Source organism: Pristiophorus japonicus, unplaced genomic scaffold, assembly GCF_044704955.1.
Source record: "Pristiophorus japonicus isolate sPriJap1 unplaced genomic scaffold, sPriJap1.hap1 HAP1_SCAFFOLD_223, whole genome shotgun sequence".
Taxonomy (NCBI): Eukaryota; Metazoa; Chordata; class Chondrichthyes; family Pristiophoridae; genus Pristiophorus; species Pristiophorus japonicus.
In genome coordinates, this window is record NW_027251940.1 from 907501 (window position 1) to 928319 (window position 20819).

General features: G+C 35.9%; 1 protein-coding gene across 1 annotated transcript in view; it reads right to left on the reverse strand.

The window, feature by feature from the left end:
* The window catches only part of p2rx3b (purinergic receptor P2X, ligand-gated ion channel, 3b), a 161668-nt gene extending 141271 nt beyond the window's left edge, over positions 1-20397 (reverse strand). The window contains exon 1 of the mRNA XM_070871190.1: positions 20279-20397. Within this exon, the coding sequence (XP_070727291.1) occupies positions 20279-20397 (119 nt within the window). The remainder of the gene's footprint in view (positions 1-20278) is intronic.
* Between the last annotated feature and the right edge of the window lie 422 nt (positions 20398-20819).

A 20819-nucleotide genomic window follows, 5' to 3' on the forward strand; every position in this document is an offset into this window, starting at 1 on the left:
CTGTGTGTTACTGGGTTCAACACTCCTGTATATATTATATAATAACACACTGTGTGTTACTGGGTATAACACTCCTGTATATATTATATAATAACACACCGTTTGTTACTGGGTATAACAGTCTGTATATATTATCTAATAACACATGTGTGTTACTGGGTATAACACTCCTGTATATATTATAGAATAACACACTGTGTGTTACTGGATATAACACTCCTGTATATATTATATAATAACACACTGTGTATTACTGGGTATAACACTCCTGTATATATTATATAATAACACACTGTGTGTTACTGGGAATAACACTCTGTGTATATTATATAATAACATACTGTGTGTTACTGTGTATAACACTCCTGTATATATTATATAATAACACACTGTGTGTTACTGGGTATAACACTCCTGTATATATTATATAATAACACACTGTGTGTTGCTGGGTATAACACTCCTGTATATATTATATAATAACACACTGTGTGTTACTGGGTATAACACTCTGTATATATTATATAATAACACACTGTGTGTTACTGGGTATAACACTCCTGTATATATTATATAATAACACACTGTGTGTTACTAAGTATAACACTCCTGTATATATTATATAATAACACACTGTGTGTTACTGGGAATAACACTCCTGTATATATTATATAATAACACACTGTGTGTTACTGGGTATAACACTCTGTATATATTATATAATAACACACTGTGTGTTACTGGGTATAACACTCCTGTATATATTATATAATAACACACTGTGTGTTACTGGGTATAACACTCCTGTATATATTATATAATAACACACTGTGTGTTGCTGGGTATAACACTCCTGTATATATTATATAATAACACACTGTGTGTTACAGGGTATAACACTCCTGTATATATTATATAATAACACACTGTGTGTTACTGGGTATAACACTCCTGTATATATTATATAATAACACACTGTGTGTTACTGTGTATAACACTCCTGTATATATTATATAATAACACACTGTGTGTTACTGGGTATAACACTCCTGTATATATTATATAATAACACACTGTGTGTTACTGGGTATAACACTCCTGTATATATTATATAATAACACACTGTGTGTTACTGGGTATAACACTCTGTATATATTATATAATAACACACTGTGTGTTACTGGGTATAACACTCCTGTATATATTATATAATAACACACTGTGTGTTACTGGGTATAACACTCCTGTATATATTATATAATAACACACCGTGTGTTACTGGGTATAACACTGCTGTAAATATTATATAATAACACAACGTGTGTTACTGGGTATAACACTGCTGTATATATTATATAATAACACATTGTGTGTTACTGGGTATAACACTCTGTATATATTATATAATAACACACCGTGCGTTACTGGGTATAACACTCCTGTACATATTATATAATAACACACTGTGCGTTACTGGGTATAACACTCCTGTATATATTGTATAAAAACACACTGTGTGTTACTGGGTATAACACTCCTTTATATATATTATATAACACACTGTGCGTTACTGGGTATAACACACCTGTATATATTATAAAATAACACACTGTGTGTTACTGGGTATAACACTCCTGTATATATTATATAATAACACACTGTGTGTTACTGGGTATAACACTTCTGTATATATTATATAATAACACACCGTGTGTTACTGGGTATAAAACTCCTGTATATATTATATAATAACACACTGTGTCTTACTGGGTTCAACACTCCTGTATATATTATATAATAACACACTGTGTGTTACTGGGTATAACACTCCTGTATATATTATACAATAACACACCGTTTGTTACTGGGTATAACAGTCTGTATATATTATCTAATAACACATGTGTGTTACTGGGTATAACACTCCTGTATATATTATAGAATAACACACTGTGTGTTACTGGATATAACACTCCTGTATATATTATATAATAACACACTGTGTATTACTGGGTATAACACTCCTGTATATATTATATAATAACACACTGTGTGTTACTGGGAATAACACTCTGTGTATATTATATAATAACATACTGTGTGTTACTGTGTATAACACTCCTGTATATATTATATAATAACACACTGTGTGTTACTGGGTATAACACTCCTCTATATATTATATAATAACACACTGTGTGTTGCTGGGTATAACACTCCTGTATATATTATATAATAACACACTGTGTGTTACTGGGTATAACACTCTGTATATATTATATAATAACACACTGTGTGTTACTGGGTATAACACTCCTGTATATATTATATAATAACACACTGTGTGTTACTGGGTATAACACTCCTGTATATATTATATAATAACACACTGTGTGTTACTGGGAATAACACTCCTGTATATATTATATAATAACACACTGTGTGTTACTGGGTATAACACTCTGTATATATTATATAATAACACACTGTGTGTTACTGGGTATAACACTCCTGTATATATTATATAATAACACACTGTGTGTTACTGGGTATAACACTCCTGTATATATTATATAATAACACACTGTGTGTTGCTGGGTATAACACTCCTGTATATATTATATAATAACACACTGTGTGTTACAGGGTATAACACTCCTGTATATATTATATAATAACACACTGTGTGTTACTGGGTATAACACTCCTGTATATATTATATAATAACACACTGTGTGTTACTGTGTATAACACTCCTGTATATATTATATAATAACACACTGTGTGTTACTGGGTATAACACTCCTGTATATATTATATAATAACACACTGTGTGTTACTGGGTATAACACTCCTGTATATATTATATAATAACACACTGTGTGTTACTGGGTATAACACTCTGTATATATTATATAATAACACACTGTGTGTTACTGGGTATAACACTCCTGTATATATTATATAATAACACACTGTGTGTTACTGGGTATAACACTCCTGTATATATTATATAATAACACACTGTGTGTTACTGGGTATAACACTCCTGTATATATTATATAATAACACACTGTGTGTTACTGGGTATAACACTGCTGTATATCGAAACATGGAAGCATAGAAAATATGTGCAGGAGTAGGCCATTCGGCCCTTCTAGCCAGCACCGCCATTCAATGAGTTCATGGCTGTACATGCAACTTCAGTACCCCATTCCTGCTTTCTCACCATACCCCTTGATTCCCCTAGTAGTAAGGACTTCATCTAACTCCTTTTTGAATATATTTAGTGAATTGGCCTCAACCACTTTCTGTGGTCGAGAATTCCACAGGTTCACCACTCTCTGGGTGAAGAAGTTTCTCCTCATCTCGGTCCTAAATGGCTTACCCCTTATCCTTAGACTGTGTCCCCTGGTTCTGGACTTCCCCAACATTGGGAACATTCTTCCTGCATCTAACCTGTCTAAACCCGTCAGAATTTTAAACGTTTCTATGAGGTCCCCTCTCATTCTCTGAACTCCAGTGAATACAAGCCCAGTTGATCCAGTCTTTCTTGATAGGTCAGTCCCGCCATCCCAGGAATCAGTCTGGTGAACCTTTGCTGCACTCCCTCAATAGCAGGAATGTTCTTCCTCAGGTTAGGAGACCAAAACTGCACACAATACTCCAGGTGTGGCCTCACCAAGGCCCTGTACAACTGTAGCAACACCTCCCTGCCCCTGTACTCAAATCCCCTTGCTATGAAGGCCAACATGCCATTTGCTTTCTTAACCGCGTGCTGTACCTGCATGTCAACCTTCAATGACTGATGTACCCAGGTCTCGTTGCACCTCCCCTTTTCCTAATCTGTCACCATTCAGATAATAGTCTATCTCTCTGTTTTTACCACCAAAGTGGATAACCTCACATTTATCCACATTATACTTCCTCTGCCATGCATTTGCCCACTCACCTAACCTATCCAAGTCGCTCTGCAGCCTCACAGCATCCTACTCGCAGCTCACACTGCCACCCAACTTAGAGTAATCTGCAAATTTGGAGATACTACATTTAATCCCCTCGTCTAAATCATTAATATACAGTGTAAACAGCTGGGGCCCCAGCACAGAACCTTGCGGTACCCCACTAGTCACTGCCTGCCATTCTTATATATTATTAAATAACACACTGTGTGTTATTGGGCATAACACTCCTGTATATATTATATAATAACACACCGGGTGTTACTGGGTATAACACTCCTGTATATATTATATAATAACACACCGGGTGTTACTGGGTATAACACTCCTCTGTATATTATATAATAACACACCATGTGTTACTGGGTATAATACTCTGTGTATATGATATAATAACACACCGTGTGTTACTGGGTATAACACTGCTGTAAATATTATATAATAACACAACGTGTGTTACTGGGTATAACACTGCTGTATATATTATATAATAACACATTGTGTGTTACTGGGTATAACACTCTGTATATATTATATAATAACACACCGTGCGTTACTGGGTATAACACTCCTGTATATATTATATAATAAAACACTGTGCGTTACTGGGTATAACACTCCTGTATATATTGTATAAAAACACACTGTGTGTTACTGGGTATAACACTCCTTTATATATATTATATAACACACTGTGCGTTACTGGGTATAACACACCTGTATATATTATAAAATAACACACTGTGTGTTACTGGGTATAACACTCCTGTATATATTATATAATAACACACTGTGTGTTACTGGGTATAACACTTCTGTATATATTATATAATAACACACCGTGTGTTACTGGGTATAACACTCCTTTATATATATTATATAATAACACACTGTGCGTTACTGGGTATAACACACCTGTATATATTATAAAATAACACACTGTGTGTTACTGGGTATAACACTCCTGTATATATTATATAATAACACACTGTGTGTTACTGGGTATAACACTTCTGTATATATTATATAATAACACACCGTGTGTTACTGGGTATAAAACTCCTGTATATATTATATAATAACACACTGTGTGTTACTGGGTTCAACACTCCTGTATATATTATATAATAACACACTGTGTGTTACTGGGTATAACACTCCTGTATATATTATATAATAACACACCGTTTGTTACTGGGTATAACAGTCTGTATATATTATCTAATAACACATGTGTGTTACTGGGTATAACACTCCTGTATATATTATAGAATAACACACTGTGTGTTACTGGATATAACACTCCTGTATATATTATATAATAACACACTGTGTATTACTGGGTATAACACTCCTGTATATATTATATAATAACACACTGTGTGTTACTGGGTATAACACTCCTGTATATATTATATAATAACACACTGTGTGTTACTGGGTATAACACTCCTGTATATATTATATAATAACACACTGTGTGTTACTGGGAATAACACTCCTGTATATATTATATAATAACACACTGTGTGTTACTGGGTATAACACTCTGTATATATTATATAATAACACACTGTGTGTTACTGGGTATAACACTCCTGTATATATTATATAATAACACACTGTGTGTTACTGGGTATAACACTCCTGTATATATTATATAATAACACACTGTGTGTTGCTGGGTATAACACTCCTGTATATATTATATAATAACACACTGTGTGTTACAGGGTATAACACTCCTGTATATATTATATAATAACACACTGTGTGTTACTGGGTATAACACTCCTGTATATATTATATAATAACACACTGTGTGTTACTGTGTATAACACTGCTGTAAATATTATATAATAACACAACGTGTGTTACTGGGTATAACACTGCTGTATATATTATATAGTAACACATTGTGTGTTACTGGGTATAACACTCTGTATATATTATATAATAACACACCGTGCGTTACTGGGTATAACACTCCTGTATATATTATATAATAAAACACTGTGCGTTACTGGGTATAACACTCCTGTATATATTGTATAAAAACACACTGTGTGTTACTGGGTATAACACTCCTTTATATATATTATATAACACACTGTGCGTTACTGGGTATAACACACCTGTATATATTATAAAATAACACACTGTGTGTTACTGGGTATAACACTCCTGTATATATTATATAATAACACACTGTGTGTTACTGGGTATAACACTTCTGTATATATTATATAATAACACACCGTGTGTTACTGGGTATAACACTCCTTTATATATATTATATAATAACACACTGTGCGTTACTGGGTATAACACACCTGTATATATTATAAAATAACACACTGTGTGTTACTGGGTATAACACTCCTGTATATATTATATAATAACACACTGTGTGTTACTGGGTATAACACTTCTGTATATATTATATAATAACACACCGTGTGTTACTGGGTATAAAACTCCTGTATATATTATATAATAACACACTGTGTGTTACTGGGTTCAACACTCCTGTATATATTATATAATAACACACTGTGTGTTACTGGGTATAACACTCCTGTATATATTATATAATAACACACCGTTTGTTACTGGGTATAACAGTCTGTATATATTATCTAATAACACATGTGTGTTACTGGGTATAACACTCCTGTATATATTATAGAATAACACACTGTGTGTTACTGGATATAACACTCCTGTATATATTATATAATAACACACTGTGTATTACTGGGTATAACACTCCTGTATATATTATATAATAACACACTGTGTGTTACTGGGTATAACACTCCTGTATATATTATATAATAACACACTGTGTGTTACTGGGTATAACACTCCTGTATATATTATATAATAACACACTGTGTGTTACTGGGAATAACACTCCTGTATATATTATATAATAACACACTGTGTGTTACTGGGTATAACACTCTGTATATATTATATAATAACACACTGTGTGTTACTGGGTATAACACTCCTGTATATATTATATAATAACACACTGTGTGTTACTGGGTATAACACTCCTGTATATATTATATAATAACACACTGTGTGTTGCTGGGTATAACACTCCTGTATATATTATATAATAACACACTGTGTGTTACAGGGTATAACACTCCTGTATATATTATATAATAACACACTGTGTGTTACTGGGTATAACACTCCTGTATATATTATATAATAACACACTGTGTGTTACTGTGTATAACACTCCTGTATATATTATATAATAACACACTGTGTGTTACTGGGTATAACACTCCTGTATATATTATATAATAACACACTGTGTGTTACAGGGTATAACACTCCTGTATATATTATATAATAACACACTGTGTGTTACTGGGTATAACACTCTGTATATATTATATAATAACACACTGTGTGTTACTGGGTATAACACTCCTGTATATATTATATAATAACACACTGTGTGTTACTGGGTATAACACTCCTGTATATATTATATAATAACACACCGTGTGTTACTGGGTATAACACTGCTGTAAATATTATATAATAACACAACGTGTGTTACTGGGTATAACACTGCTGTATATATTATATAATAACACATTGTGTGTTACTGGGTATAACACTCTGTATATATTATATAATAACACACCGTGCGTTACTGGGTATAACACTCCTGTATATATTATATAATAACACACTGTGCGTTACTGGGTATAACACTCCTGTATATATTGTATAAAAACACACTGTGTGTTACTGGGTATAACACTCCTTTATATATATTATATAACACACTGTGCGTTACTGGGTATAACACACCTGTATATATTATAAAATAACACACTGTGTGTTACTGGGTATAACACTCCTGTATATATTATATAATAACACACTGTGTGTTACTGGGTATAACACTTCTGTATATATTATATAATAACACACCGTGTGTTACTGGGTATAAAACTCCTGTATATATTATATAATAACACACTGTGTGTTACTGGGTTCAACACTCCTGTATATATTATATAATAACACACTGTGTGTTACTGGGTATAACACTCCTGTATATATTATATAATAACACACCGTTTGTTACTGGGTATAACAGTCTGTATATATTATCTAATAACACATGTGTGTTACTGGGTATAACACTCCTGTATATATTATAGAATAACACACTGTGTGTTACTGGATATAACACTCCTGTATATATTATATAATAACACACTGTGTATTACTGGGTATAACACTCCTGTATATATTATATAATAACACACTGTGTGTTACTGGGTATAACACTCCTGTATATATTATATAATAACACACTGTGTGTTACTGGGTATAACACTCCTGTATATATTATATAATAACACACTGTGTGTTACTGGGAATAACACTCCTGTATATATTATATAATAACACACTGTGTGTTACTGGGTATAACACTCTGTATATATTATATAATAACACACTGTGTGTTACTGGGTATAACACTCCTGTATATATTATATAATAACACACTGTGTGTTACTGGGTATAACACTCCTGTATATATTATATAATAACACACTGTGTGTTGCTGGGTATAACACTCCTGTATATATTATATAATAACACACTGTGTGTTACAGGGTATAACACTCCTGTATATATTATATAATAACACACTGTGTGTTACTGGGTATAACACTCCTGTATATATTATATAATAACACACTGTGTGTTACTGTGTATAACACTCCTGTATATATTATATAATAACACACTGTGTGTTACTGGGTATAACACTCCTGTATATATTATATAATAACACACTGTGTGTTACAGGGTATAACACTCCTGTATATATTATATAATAACACACTGTGTGTTACTGGGTATAACACTCTGTGTATATTATATAATAACACACTGTGTGTTACTGGGTATAACACTCCTGTATATATTATATAATAACACACTGTGTGTTACTGGGTATAACACTCCTGTATATATTATATAATAACACACCGTGTGTTACTGGGTATAACACTGCTGTAAATATTATATAATAACACAACGTGTGTTACTGGGTATAACACTGCTGTATATATTATATAATAACACATTGTGTGTTACTGGGTATAACACTCTGTATATATTATATAATAACACACCGTGCGTTACTGGGTATAACACTCCTGTATATATTATATAATAACACACTGTGCGTTACTGGGTATAACACTCCTGTATATATTGTATAAAAACACACTGTGTGTTACTGGGTATAACACTCCTTTATATATATTATATAACACACTGTGCGTTACTGGGTATAACACACCTGTATATATTATAAAATAACACACTGTGTGTTACTGGGTATAACACTCCTGTATATATTATATAATAACACACTGTGTGTTACTGGGTATAACACTTCTGTATATATTATATAATAACACACCGTGTGTTACTGGGTATAAAACTCCTGTATATATTATATAATAACACACTGTGTGTTACTGGGTTCAACACTCCTGTATATATTATATAATAACACACTGTGTGTTACTGGGTATAACACTCCTGTATATATTATATAATAACACACCGTTTGTTACTGGGTATAACAGTCTGTATATATTATCTAATAACACATGTGTGTTACTGGGTATAACACTCCTGTATATATTATAGAATAACACACTGTGTGTTACTGGATATAACACTCCTGTATATATTATATAATAACACACTGTGTATTACTGGGTATAACACTCCTGTATATATTATATAATAACACACTGTGTGTTACTGGGAATAACACTCTGTGTATATTATATAATAACATACTGTGTGTTACTGTGTATAACACTCCTGTATATATTATATAATAACACACTGTGTGTTACTGGGTATAACACTCCTCTATATATTATATAATAACACACTGTGTGTTGCAGGGTATAACACTCCTGTATATATTATATAATAACACACTGTGTGTTACTGGGTATAACACTCTGTATATATTATATAATAACACACTGTGTGTTACTGGGTATAACACTCCTGTATATATTATATAATAACACACTGTGTGTTACTGGGTATAACACTCCTGTATATATTATATAATAACACACTGTGTGTTACTGGGAATAACACTCCTGTATATATTATATAATAACACACTGTGTGTTACTGGGTATAACACTCTGTATATATTATATAATAACACACTGTGTGTTACTGGGTATAACACTCCTGTATATATTATATAATAACACACTGTGTGTTACTGGGTATAACACTCCTGTATATATTATATAATAACACACTGTGTGTTGCTGGGTATAACACTCCTGTATATATTATATAATAACACACTGTGTGTTACAGGGTATAACACTCCTGTATATATTATATAATAACACACTGTGTGTTACTGGGTATAACACTCCTGTATATATTATATAATAACACACTGTGTGTTACTGTGTATAACACTCCTGTATATATTATATAATAACACACTGTGTGTTACTGGGTATAACACTCCTGTATATATTATATAATAACACACTGTGTGTTACTGGGTATAACACTCCTGTATATATTATATAATAACACACTGTGTGTTACTGGGTATAACACTCTGTATATATTATATAATAACACACTGTGTGTTACTGGGTATAACACTCCTGTATATATTATATAATAACACACTGTGTGTTACTGGGTATAACACTCCTGTATATATTATATAATAACACACTGTGTGTTACTGGGTATAACACTCCTGTATATATTATATAATAACACACTGTGTGTTACTGGGTATAACACTGCTGTATATCGAAACATGGAAGCATAGAAAATATGTGCAGGAGTAGGCCATTCGGCCCTTCTAGCCAGCACCGCCATTCAATGAGTTCATGGCTGTACATGCAACTTCAGTACCCCATTCCTGCTTTCTCACCATACCCCTTGATTCCCCTAGTAGTAAGGACTTCATCTAACTCCTTTTTGAATATATTTAGTGAATTGGCCTCAACCACTTTCTGTGGTCGAGAATTCCACAGGTTCACCACTCTCTGGGTGAAGAAGTTTCTCCTCATCTCGGTCCTAAATGGCTTACCCCTTATCCTTAGACTGTGTCCCCTGGTTCTGGACTTCCCCAACATTGGGAACATTCTTCCTGCATCTAACCTGTCTAAACCCGTCAGAATTTTAAACGTTTCTATGAGGTCCCCTCTCATTCTCTGAACTCCAGTGAATACAAGCCCAGTTGATCCAGTCTTTCTTGATAGGTCAGTCCCGCCATCCCAGGAATCAGTCTGGTGAACCTTTGCTGCACTCCCTCAATAGCAGGAATGTTCTTCCTCAGGTTAGGAGACCAAAACTGCACACAATACTCCAGGTGTGGCCTCACCAAGGCCCTGTACAACTGTAGCAACACCTCCCTGCCCCTGTACTCAAATCCCCTTGCTATGAAGGCCAACATGCCATTTGCTTTCTTAACCGCGTGCTGTACCTGCATGTCAACCTTCAATGACTGATGTACCCAGGTCTCGTTGCACCTCCCCTTTTCCTAATCTGTCACCATTCAGATAATAGTCTATCTCTCTGTTTTTACCACCAAAGTGGATAACCTCACATTTATCCACATTATACTTCCTCTGCCATGCATTTGCCCACTCACCTAACCTATCCAAGTCGCTCTGCAGCCTCACAGCATCCTACTCGCAGCTCACACTGCCACCCAACTTAGAGTAATCTGCAAATTTGGAGATACTACATTTAATCCCCTCGTCTAAATCATTAATATACAGTGTAAACAGCTGGGGCCCCAGCACAGAACCTTGCGGTACCCCACTAGTCACTGCCTGCCATTCTTATATATTATTAAATAACACACTGTGTGTTATTGGGCATAACACTCCTGTATATATTATATAATAACACACCGGGTGTTACTGGGTATAACACTCCTGTATATATTATATAATAACACACCGGGTGTTACTGGGTATAACACTCCTCTGTATATTATATAATAACACACCATGTGTTACTGGGTATAATACTCTGTGTATATGATATAATAACACACCGTGTGTTACTGGGTATAACACTGCTGTAAATATTATATAATAACACAACGTGTGTTACTGGGTATAACACTGCTGTATATATTATATAATAACACATTGTGTGTTACTGGGTATAACACTCTGTATATATTATATAATAACACACCGTGCGTTACTGGGTATAACACTCCTGTATATATTATATAATAACACACTGTGCGTTACTGGGTATAACACTCCTGTATATATTGTATAAAAACACACTGTGTGTTACTGGGTATAACACTCCTTTATATATATTATATAACACACTGTGCGTTACTGGGTATAACACACCTGTATATATTATAAAATAACACACTGTGTGTTACTGGGTATAACACTCCTGTATATATTATATAATAACACACTGTGTGTTACTGGGTATAACACTTCTGTATATATTATATAATAACACACCGTGTGTTACTGGGTATAACACTCCTTTATATATATTATATAATAACACACTGTGCGTTACTGGGTATAACACACCTGTATATATTATAAAATAACACACTGTGTGTTACTGGGTATAACACTCCTGTATATATTATATAATAACACACTGTGTGTTACTGGGTATAACACTTCTGTATATATTATATAATAACACACCGTGTGTTACTGGGTATAAAACTCCTGTATATATTATATAATAACACACTGTGTGTTACTGGGTTCAACACTCCTGTATATATTATATAATAACACACTGTGTGTTACTGGGTATAACACTCCTGTATATATTATATAATAACACACCGTTTGTTACTGGGTATAACAGTCTGTATATATTATCTAATAACACATGTGTGTTACTGGGTATAACACTCCTGTATATATTATAGAATAACACACTGTGTGTTACTGGATATAACACTCCTGTATATATTATATAATAACACACTGTGTATTACTGGGTATAACACTCCTGTATATATTATATAATAACACACTGTGTGTTACTGGGAATAACACTCTGTGTATATTATATAATAACATACTGTGTGTTATTGTGTATAACACTCCTGTATATATTATATAATAACACACTGTGTGTTACTGGGTATAACACTCCTGTATATATTATATAATAACACACTGTGTGTTGCTGGGTATAACACTCCTGTATATATTATATAATAACACACTGTGTGTTACTGGGTATAACACTCTGTATATATTATATAATAACACACTGTGTGTTACTGGGTATAACACTCCTGTATATATTATATAATAACACACTGTGTGTTACTGGGTATAACACTCCTGTATATATTATATAATAACACACTGTGTGTTACTGGGAATAACACTCCTGTATATATTATATAATAACACACTGTGTGTTACTGGGTATAACACTCTGTATATATTATATAATAACACACTGTGTGTTACTGGGTATAACACTCCTGTATATATTATATAATAACACACTGTGTGTTACTGGGTATAACACTCCTGTATATATTATATAATAACACACTGTGTGTTGCTGGGTATAACACTCCTGTATATATTATATAATAACACACTGTGTGTTACAGGGTATAACACTCCTGTATATATTATATAATAACACACTGTGTGTTACTGGGTATAACACTCCTGTATATATTATATAATAACACACTGTGTGTTACTGTGTATAACACTCCTGTATATATTATATAATAACACACTGTGTGTTACTGGGTATAACACTCCTGTATATATTATATAATAACACACTGTGTGTTACTGGGTATAACACTCCTGTATATATTATATAATAACACACTGTGTGTTACTGGGTATAACACTCCTGTATATATTATATAATAACACACCGTGTGTTACTGGGTATAACACTGCTGTAAATATTATATAATAACACAACGTGTGTTACTGGGTATAACACTGCTGTATATATTATATAATAACACATTGTGTGTTACTGAGTATAACACTCTGTATATATTATATAATAACACACCGTGCGTTACTGGGTATAACACTCCTGTATATATTATATAATAACACACCGTTTGTTACTGGGTATAACAGTCTGTATATATTATCTAATAACACATGTGTGTTACTGGGTATAACACTCCTGTATATATTATATAATAACACACTGTGTGTTACTGGGTATAACACTCTGTATATATTATATAATAACACACTGTGTGTTACTGGGTATAACACTCCTGTATATATTATATAATAACACACTGTGTGTTACTGGGTATAACACTCCTGTATATATTATATAATAACACACTGTGTGTTACTGGGAATAACACTCCTGTATATATTATATAATAACACACTGTGTGTTACTGGGTATAACACTCTGTATATATTATATAATAACACACTGTGTGTTACTGGGTATAACACTCCTGTATATATTATATAATAACACACTGTGTGTTACTGGGTATAACACTCCTGTATATATTATATAATAACACACTGTGTGTTGCTGGGTATAACACTCCTGTATATATTATATAATAACACACTGTGTGTTACAGGGTATAACACTCCTGTATATATTATATAATAACACACTGTGTGTTACTGGGTATAACACTCCTGTATATATTATATAATAACACACTGTGTGTTACTGTGTATAACACTCCTGTATATATTATATAATAACACACTGTGTGTTACTGGGTATAACACTCCTGTATATATTATATAATAACACACTGTGTGTTACTGGGTATAACACTCCTGTATATATTATATAATAACACACTGTGTGTTACTGGGTATAACACTCCTGTATATATTATATAATAACACACCGTGTGTTACTGGGTATAACACTGCTGTAAATATTATATAATAACACAACGTGTGTTACTGGGTATAACACTGCTGTATATATTATATAATAACACATTGTGTGTTACTGAGTATAACACTCTGTATATATTATATAATAACACACCGTGCGTTACTGGGTATAACACTCCTGTATATATTATATAATAACACACCGTTTGTTACTGGGTATAACAGTCTGTATATATTATCTAATAACACATGTGTGTTACTGGGTATAACACTCCTGTATATATTATAGAATAACACACTGTGTGTTACTGGATATAACACTCCTGTATATATTATATAATAACACACTGTGTATTACTGGGTATAACACTCCTGTATATATTATATAATAACACACTGTGTGTTACTGGGAATAACACTCTGTGTATATTATATAATAACATACTGTGTGTTACTGTGTATAACACTCCTGTATATATTATATAATAACACACTGTGTGTTACTGGGTATAACACTCCTGTATATATTATATAATAACACACTGTGTGTTGCTGGGTATAACACTCCTGTATATATTATATAATAACACACTGTGTGTTACTGGGTATAACACTCTGTATATATTATATAATAACACACTGTGTGTTACTGGGTATAACACTCCTGTATATATTATATAATAACACACTGTGTGTTACTGGGTATAACACTCCTGTATATATTATATAATAACACACTGTGTGTTACTGGGAATAACACTCCTGTATATATTATATAATAACACACTGTGTGTTACTGGGTATAACACTCTGTATATATTATATAATAACACACTGTGTGTTACTGGGTATAACACTCCTGTATATATTATATAATAACACACTGTGTGTTACTGGGTATAACACTCCTGTATATATTATATAATAACACACTGTGTGTTGCTGGGTATAACACTCCTGTATATATTATATAATAACACACTGTGTGTTACAGGGTATAACACTCCTGTATATATTATATAATAACACACTGTGTGTTACTGGGTATAACACTCCTGTATATATTATATAATAACACACTGTGTGTTACTGTGTATAACACTCCTGTATATATTATATAATAACACACTGTGTGTTACTGGGTATAACACTCCTGTATATATTATATAATAACACACTGTGTGTTACTGGGTATAACACTCCTGTATATATTATATAATAACACACTGTGTGTTACTGGGTATAACACTGCTGTATATCGAAACATGGAAGCATAGAAAATATGTGCAGGAGTAGGCCATTCGGCCCTTCTAGCCAGCACCGCCATTCAATGAGTTCATGGCTGTACATGCAACTTCAGTACCCCATTCCTGCTTTCTCACCATACCCCTTGATTCCCCTAGTAGTAAGGACTTCATCTAACTCCTTTTTGAATATATTTAGTGAATTGGCCTCAACCACTTTCTGTGGTCGAGAATTCCACAGGTTCACCACTCTCTGGGTGAAGAAGTTTCTCCTCATCTCGGTCCTAAATGGCTTACCCCTTATCCTTAGACTGTGTCCCCTGGTTCTGGACTTCCCCAACATTGGGAACATTCTTCCTGCATCTAACCTGTCTAAACCCGTCAGAATTTTAAACGTTTCTATGAGGTCCCCTCTCATTCTCTGAACTCCAGTGAATACAAGCCCAGTTGATCCAGTCTTTCTTGATAGGTCAGTCCCGCCATCCCAGGAATCAGTCTGGTGAACCTTTGCTGCACTCCCTCAATAGCAAGAATGTTCTTCCTCAGGTTAGGAGACCAAAACTGCACACAATACTCCAGGTGTGGCCTCACCAAGGCCCTGTACAACTGTAGCAACACCTCCCTGCCCCTGTACTCAAATCCCCTTGCTATGAAGGCCAACATGCCATTTGCTTTCTTAACCGCGTGCTGTACCTGCATGTCAACCTTCAATGACTGATGTACCCAGGTCTCGTTGCACCTCCCCTTTTCCTAATCTGTCACCATTCAGATAATAGTCTATCTCTCTGTTTTTACCACCAAAGTGGATAACCTCACATTTATCCACATTATACTTCCTCTGCCATGCATTTGCCCACTCACCTAACCTATCCAAGTCGCTCTGCAGCCTCACAGCATCCTACTCGCAGCTCACACTGCCACCCAACTTAGAGTCATCCGCAAATTTGGAGATACTACATTTAATCCCCTCGTCTAAATCATTAATATACAGTGTAAACAGCTGGGGCCCCAGCACAGAACCTTGCGGTACCCCACTAGTCACTGCCTGCCATTCTTATATATTATTAAATAACACACTGTGTGTTATTGGGTATAACACTCCTGTATATATTATATAATAACACACCGGGTGTTACTGGGTATAACACTCCTGTATATATTATATAATAACACACCGGGTGTTACTGGGTATAACACTCCTCTGTATATTATATAATAACACACCATGTGTTACTGGGTATAATACTCTGTGTATATGATATAATAACACACCGTGTGTTACTGGGTATAACACTGCTGTAAATATTATATAATAACACAACGTGTGTTACTGGGTATAACACTGCTGTATATATTATATAATAACACATTGTGTGTTACTGGGTATAACACTCTGTATATATTATATAATAACACACCGTGCGTTACTGGGTATAACACTCCTGTATATATTATATAATAACACACCGTGTGTTACTGGGTATAACACTCCTGTATATATTATATAATAACACACCGTGTGTTACTTGGTATAATACTGCTGTATATATTATATAATAACACACTGTGTGTTACTGAGTATAACACTCCTGTATATATTATATAATAACACACTGTGTTTTACTGGGTATAACACTCCTGTATATATTATATAATAACACACTGTGTGTTACTGGGTATAACATTCTGTATATATTATATAATAACACACTGTGTGTTACTGGGTATAACATTCTGTATATATTATATAATAACACACTGTGTGTTACTGGGTATAACACTCCTGTATATATTATATAATAACACACTGTGTGTTACTGGGTATAACACTCCTATATATATTATATAATAACACACTGTGTGTTACTGGGTATAACATTCTGTATATATTATATAATAACACACCGTGTGTTACTGGGTATAACACTGCTGTAAATATTATATAATAACACACTGAGTATAACAGCAGACAACATTATTTTTGTTACGTTGATTACAATATATTATACTGTATATTATATCTGTCCCACCTGTGACAGGGACTGTGGCTCTCGTCTTGAACTGTGGACCTCAGGATTCATGTTAAAAGTGGAAGCAAGTCTCCCTCGATTCCGAGGCAGCGCCGATGATGGTTATACAGTAACACAACCATCTATTTGTCAAGCCATTTGAGCTTGCCGTGCGCAATTTGGCTGTTGTGTTTCCAGCATTACGACTATTTTAAGTTGCACCTCTAAAACCTCTTGCATCATCATCATCATCATCGTCATAATAGGCAGGCCCTCGGAATCGAGGAAGGCTTGCTTCCACTCCCAAAGTGAGGTCTCTGGTGGCTGAACAGTCCGATACGGGAGCCTCAGACCCTGTTACAGGTGGGGCAGACATTCGTTGGGGAAAGGGGCTGGTTTGCCGCGCGCTCCTTCCGCTGCCTGCGCCTAACCTCTTCACGCTCTTTGCGTTGAGACTCGAAGAACTCAGCGCCCTCCCGGATGCACTTCCTCCACTCCGGGCGAACTGGTCTTTGGCCAGGGTCTCCCAGGTGTCGGTGGGGATGTTGCACTTTATCAGGGAGGCTTTGAGGGGTGTCCCTTGTAACGTTTCCTCTGCCCACCTTTGGCTCGTTTGCCCGTGAAGGAGTTCCGAGTAGAGCGCTTGCTTTGGGAGTCTCGTGTCTGGGGCATGCGGACAATGTGGCCCTGCCCAGCGGAGCTGGTCGAGTGCGGTCGGTGCACGCAGTATACACATACACACGCACCCAGTATACACACACACGCACCCAGTATACACACACATGCACCCAGTATATACACACACACACACGCACACTCACCCAGTATACACACACACACACACACACACACACGCACCCAGTATACACACACACGCACCCAGTATACACACACATGCACCCCGTATATACACACACACACACACACACTCAGCCAGTATATACACACACACACACGCACCCAGTATACACACACGCACACGCGCAGTATACACACACACCCAGTATGCACACACACGCACCCACGCACCTAGTTTACACACACACACATGCACCCAGTATACACACATACACGCACCCAGTATACACGCACATGCACCCAGCATACACACACACTCACCCAGTATACACACACACGCACCCAGTATACACACACATGCACCCAGTATATACACACACACACACACACACTCAGCCAGTATATACACACACACACACGCACCCAGTATACACACACGCACACGCGCAATATACACACACACCCAGTATGCACACACACGCACCCACGCACCTAGTTTACACACACACACATGCACCCAGTATACACACATACACGCACCCAGTATACACGCACATGCACCCAGCATACACACACACTCACCCAGTATACACACACACGCACCCAGTATACACACACACTCACCCAGTATACACACACACGCACCCTGTACACACACACGTACCCAGTATACACACACACACGCACGCTGTATACACACACATGCACCCAGTATACACACACACGCACCCTGTACACACACACGTACCCAGTATACACACACACACGCACGCTGTATACACACACATGCACCCAGTATATACACACACACACACACACACACACACCCAGTATACACACACACACATGCACCCAGTATACACACACACACGCCCAGTATACACACACACCCAGTATACACACACACACACACACACACCCAGTATATACACACACACACACACACACACACACATGCACCCAGTATACACACACACACACGGCCTGGTCGAGGACGCTAACGTTGGTGCGTCTGTCCTCCCGGGGGATTTGCAGGATCTTGCGGAGACATCGTTGGTGGTATATCTCCAGCGACTTGAGGCGCCTTCTGTACATGGTCCATGCCTCTGAGCCATACAGGAGGGCGGGTGTTACAACAAACCTGTCGAGCTTCCTGCATTGCAACAGTGACTACACTTCCAAGAGTTACTCCCCTGACCTTTGAAGCACTTTAAGCCCGTTCCCCAGTCGTGGACAGCGGCTGTGGGAAGGAAGCAACAGGTTCATCATGCAGACAGCCGCTCAATCCCCGCGGTTACACTCACCCGACAAAGTACAGGATAATTAGCAACTGCATGAAGCGATTGAGCAATCCCACTGTCCAACTTTTCACCACCACCGACTTTGGGGTCTCGTACGTGAAGAAATCCTCGACAAAGCCCATTTTCCCCAACTGTTCTTCGGTCGGTCGGTTGTGCTCGATGCCCGAAAGTACTCCCACCAGAGCAGGCAGCGAGAGACACAGAGAGAGAGAGAGAGAGAGAGAGAGAGAGAGAGAGCGATGTTTGCTGTGCCTTGCGCTGGTTGGGACTGTGTTGGAGATCCACGCTCCGTGCGATTGCGAAGCAGCCTGCAAATTGATTTTAGTCGCAAATGGACTGTGCGCTTTAAGAGCCTGCCTCCACAGACGTGACAATCCATAATTAAATAGCTTGAAAGCCTATCCTTAACCCCGCTGAGTTCTGACGGAGCTATGGGAATTGTCCCTGGCTTTCTCCACATCCCGGAATTGGGACTGGGCGAGATGGTGAGGGGTGGGGGGGGAGAAGAGAGATTTGCATTGGAGTCCGGATATTGGCCTGTCCT